Source organism: Myotis brandtii, unplaced genomic scaffold (genome assembly GCF_000412655.1).
Source record: "Myotis brandtii unplaced genomic scaffold, ASM41265v1 scaffold751, whole genome shotgun sequence".
NCBI lineage: Eukaryota > Metazoa > Chordata > Mammalia > Chiroptera > Vespertilionidae > Myotis > Myotis brandtii.
Window position 1 is genome coordinate 257,105 of NW_005370994.1, and position 4,920 is coordinate 262,024.

The following is a 4,920-nucleotide window of genomic DNA, read 5'->3' on the forward strand; positions in this document are numbered from 1 at the left end:
GGGGGTGTGCAGGAGGCCGCTGATCGATGTTTCTCTCTCATCGATGTTTCTAACTCTCTATCCCTCTCCCTTCATCTCTGTAAAAAATCAATAAAATATATAAAAATAAAAAATAAAAAAAATAAAATACTTAATACTCTAAAATACTTTCTAAATATTTTTTTAAAATTAATAAAGACAGCAGATATACACTACACTTGTGACACAAGAGACAATTCATAAACCAAAATGGGGAGCAGCCTAAGGATTCTAAGGTTAAATACATCCCTAGAAAAAAAAGATAAAATAACCACCAAAATCCATTAGGATGTTTTGGTATTATTCTTTGAATATTTCATTTATTGAATATGTTAAACTTATAATATCATTTAAAAATTAATACCCCTTTCCCTAATTTTCAAATAAAATATATAAATTTCGATGTCTCTTAAAAAAAAAAAAGGAAACATTTTTCAAATTAATGGGGGCTGGAAAATGAGAAAAAATTAGAAAAGAAAGTCTTGTTCTTCTTACCGGAGCTTCTGACATGAGGACAGGATGCAGGCTGGGTTCTGATTTGACATGCATTTTGTAGGTATGATCCAAAATAGCTTGGAAGCTCTCCCAGTCTTCAACTAGAATATAAAAATACCTTCAAAACAATGCTTTATTGGAGATATACACAGCATCATTTTTTGAGATTGTTTTTTCTTGTCCTTCTCCTGAATTTTCTTCTACATCCCCTACATGTTCCTTCACATTCACCTTCATGGTCACCTCTTCTCTATCAGTTAAATACAAAACAAGCTTTCACAAGGAACCCCATCTTCAACGCTGAACTTACACTTCTAATTCTTTCTGGGTAATGTAATACAGCTCCATGTCTTAAAATCTTTCTCACCTGCTTACAACATCAGCGCCTATGTGCAAACACTTTGACTCAGTAACAAACTCATTTCCTTGCTGTGCAAAAAAGTTAACACAGCAGGCCTGAGAAAGGCCTGGCTGCAAGGCTGAACCTTGGCTAGGATTTGGGAACTTCACTGGTAAACAAAACAGTTCCCTACACGGACATAAAGCACAGCCTAAGTGAAGACATAGCTCACTGTGCCTAAACTGTTTGCGTCAAGAACGAGGAACACCTTCTTTCCTTCTGGGAGTCTGGGATCTTGGTACCTGCTAGGCACGGGTACCAACATGACCAGCCCCCAGGAAGAACCCTGGGTACTGAATCTCTAGTGAGCTCTCCTAGTTGTTACAACTTGATGCTGGGGGAATTAAGCACATCCTCTTGTATAACTGTACTGTGAGAAGGCTCTTGGAAGTTTGTACTGATTTCCTCTGGACTTCACACCCCCTTTTTTCCCTTTGCTGATTTTGTTTGTATCATTTTAATGTAATAATCTTAGCCATGAGTACAACTATATGCTGAGCCCTATAAGTCCTCCTAGGGAATAACTTGATTTTCAAAGTGATCTTGGGTATTAGCAATACACTTGCTTTTTAATTTAATTTTATTATTTTTAAAAATATATATTTTTATTTATTTCAGAGAGGAAAGGGAGAGGGAGAGATGGAAACATCAATGATGAGAGAGAATCACTGATTGGCCACCTCCTGCACACCCCCTACTCGGGATCGAGACCACAACCCTGGCATGTGCCCTTGACTGGAATCGAACCCGGGACCCTTCAGTCCGAAGGCTGACACTCTATCCACTAAGCCAAACCAGCTAGGGCTACACTTGCTTTTTAAGACCATAAAACTTATTTTTTGCCTTCTATTCCTACCTCAATGCATGGTACCCTCAATTCAGTCACCCCAATCAAAAATCTAAAAGACTTTCTTAACTCTTCTTTTTACCCCTCCAATCACTTAAGTACCATGTGTCTCCTGAATGTTTCTGAAAGCCCCCTCAGGATCCAGTATCAGTGTTATAATTGAAATCCTCATTTCTCCATCTGACTCCCAGCCACTTAACTGAATCTCTTGTCTCTAGTATCTCTCCCTCCAATCTATACACAGCTGGCAAATATGAACATTTCACATCTGTTTAAAATCCTTTGGGATTACCCTTACTGCCGCCTTAATATACCCCTGGCATAGTTTACAAGCCCTTTTATGATTGCTTTGCCTACCTTCCCTGCAACTGGCCATAAGGTACCCAATGCTACAGCCATACATAATTGATGACATTTATAAACATGTAGGTTTCTTCCACAACTCCATCTCTTCACATATGCTGTGTGCTCTGCTTTACCTATTCTTATCAGTCAGGCTAATTCTTTGTCGTTGATCAATATTCAGTACAAAAGTTACCTCCTTTGTGAAACCTATCACAGACCCCTAATGACAGAGTTAAATACCATTCCTCTCTAATCCCACAGATTATTAGACATAGCTATATTATAGCATTTATCTACACATTTGTACATATACATCTATCCTCCCTATCTATGAGTTCCTTCAGGAAAAGGAATGTGTTTTATGCATCTTTGTATTCTCAGTGCCTGGAACATCAGGTTGTGGAATAAAAAATAAATAAAAAACAGAAAAATTGTTGATTTTCAACTTAAAAGAAGCTGTTGTTTTATATCTAAAATGCACCCAGTATAGTCTATTTTATAATCAATTACATAGGAAAAACAACAACAACAACATCATACCCATCCCATTTTTCAGTGGAGAAATGGCCTCCATATTCTCCCTGGGAACACGCAGGGCATTAGTATCTATGTAATAGGTGGGACCGCCTTGTTTGCCTTTATCACCATCTATTTCCATCAATGTGCTTCCATCATCTCTTTCTACCACCATGCCAATAGCTGTGGGAAAATCCACCTGTGAGAGTCCAAAATATGATATATTAGTTTTATCTGCTTTTATCAAGGAGTCATTCCCCCTCCCCCAACTAATGTATTTTATCATATGTGAATCAGAATTTCTGCATGAATTTAATTCTAGATGAATGGCCCTTACATATCCAATTAACTCTAACATCTTACCTTGGGACAGTCCTCACCAGCATAACCAGCTCTCACAGTATAGGATCCAATGTCAAAAACAAGGGCTCCAACTTCATCTGAAAGATAAGAAGATAATTAACATTAAAAACTTACAAGCATCATATGAAAATTAAGCATATTTGCTTAAAATGAGAATGTATGTGAAAGCTCTATAAAAATTAAAACAGGCATTACATTCTTGAACCTAGTTTTATTTTATTTTTTAAATATATTTTATTGATTTTTTACAGAGAGGAAGGGAGAGGGATAGAGAGTTAGAAACATCGATGAGAGAGAAACATCGATCAGCTGCCTCCTGCACACTCCCTACTAGGTATGTGCCCGCAGCCAAGGTACATGCCCTTGACCGGAATCAAACCTGGGACCCTTGAGTCAGGCCAACGCTCTATCCACTGAGCCAAATTGGTTAGGGCAAACCTAGCTTTATTTTAAATACACCTTGCCCAGCTGGTGTGGCTCAGTGGTTGAGCATCAACCTATGAACCTGAGGTCATGGTTCGATTCCCAGTCAGGGCACATACCCAGGTTGCAATCCCCAGTAGGGGATGTGCAGGAGGCAGCCAATCAATGATTCTCTCTCATCATTGATATTTCTATCTTTCTCTCTCTCTCCCTTCCTCTCTGAAATCAATAAAAAAATCTGTAACAAATAAATACATCTTAAACTAAAGATTCATTTAATTAAATTATAATGTCATACACGGTGTATCAGTAGATTTTGAATCAGGAGAGATGCTACACTAAAATTGGGTAATTTGAGGAGAGTATACTTATTAAAGGGGCTATTTACAAAGATATACTCATAATATTAAAAAAAAAAAAGACAGCACTATACCCTACAACTTATAATAGCAGAGACAGGTTGCCACCCTTAGAATTGAAGAACTGGAGAAGAAACTTATTCCAGAGCCCAGAGAGTTGTGTTCCAAGGGATGACAGGAGCTGTGACCTTGAGCTGGGGGATGGAGTCAGCCTTGGCTGACGCCTTGGGGAAGGAACCAGGCTAATAAACATGCCAACCTCTCTAGTTCCCCTCCCCATGGGCTAAGGTGTTCTATAATTTCTCATACAAACCGGGTTACTTCTGAATGTGAAAAGGGTCCCTATTAATAATTGTACCAGGACAAGAGGCACAAAACAGGAAGTATGGTTACTCTGCCATTGCTTAAACTAGATGTCAAGGGAGCCCACTGATGTAGGCTGCATGGGTCAGTCTTCAAAGGCACAGGGAGGGTGAAAATGTGTGGGAGATGAATCTGAAGGGGTAAGGGGAAAATATCCAGTATATTTAGGTACCATGTATCATATGTTAAGGGAAATATTCCATACAATTAGGAAAGAAACTTAGCAAAATCCCAAGTAGGTTCCCTGAAGACTAAGCGTTTAAGGTATAGGTCAAGGAAAACCATTAAAATGAAGGTATCATCGGGGGAGAAACCAAGATGGCGGCATAGGTAAACACTTGAAATTGCTGCCTCGCACAACCACTTCAAAACTACAACTAAAAGACAAAACAGACATCATCCAGAACCACAGGAAGGCTGGCTGAGTGGAAAGTCTACAACTAGAAGGAAAGAGAAAAGCACACTGAGACTCAGAGGAACTGTGGAAGTAAAGTGCAGAGGTCCGGAGGCGCGTGTGGAAAGGGCTGGCGACGGAGGACGCCGGTGTCTTTTTCAATCGGGAGGGAGTCACAAGCTCCTGACGGCTCTGAACTCCAGTTCCGGGCGAGTCTCTGGGGACCCAGACTCATACCGGGAGAAACTGGACTGTCTAGCATCGGGCGGAACTCTTTCTCTCAGAGGTGCTTGCAGTGATTACCGCGGGACACTTAGACCCGGGGGGCCTCTTAGGGCAGGACTGAGGAGCAGCCATAGCTGTTTGCTCCGCCCTGTTGATTCCCTGAGACCCCGCC

The 4,920-nt window shown here is 40.1% G+C and overlaps 1 protein-coding gene across 1 annotated transcript in view; it reads right to left on the reverse strand.

Annotated features, from left to right (window-relative positions):
• The window catches only part of ACTL6A (actin-like 6A), a 25,109-nt gene that overhangs the window by 10,800 nt on the left and 9,389 nt on the right, over nucleotides 1-4,920 (reverse strand). The window contains exons 2-4 of the mRNA XM_005883007.2: nucleotides 2,985-3,061; nucleotides 2,646-2,820; nucleotides 514-614 (exon numbers count right to left, since the gene is read on the reverse strand). Of these exons, the coding sequence (XP_005883069.1) occupies nucleotides 514-614; nucleotides 2,646-2,820; nucleotides 2,985-3,061 (353 nt within the window). The remainder of the gene's footprint in view (nucleotides 1-513; nucleotides 615-2,645; nucleotides 2,821-2,984; nucleotides 3,062-4,920) is intronic.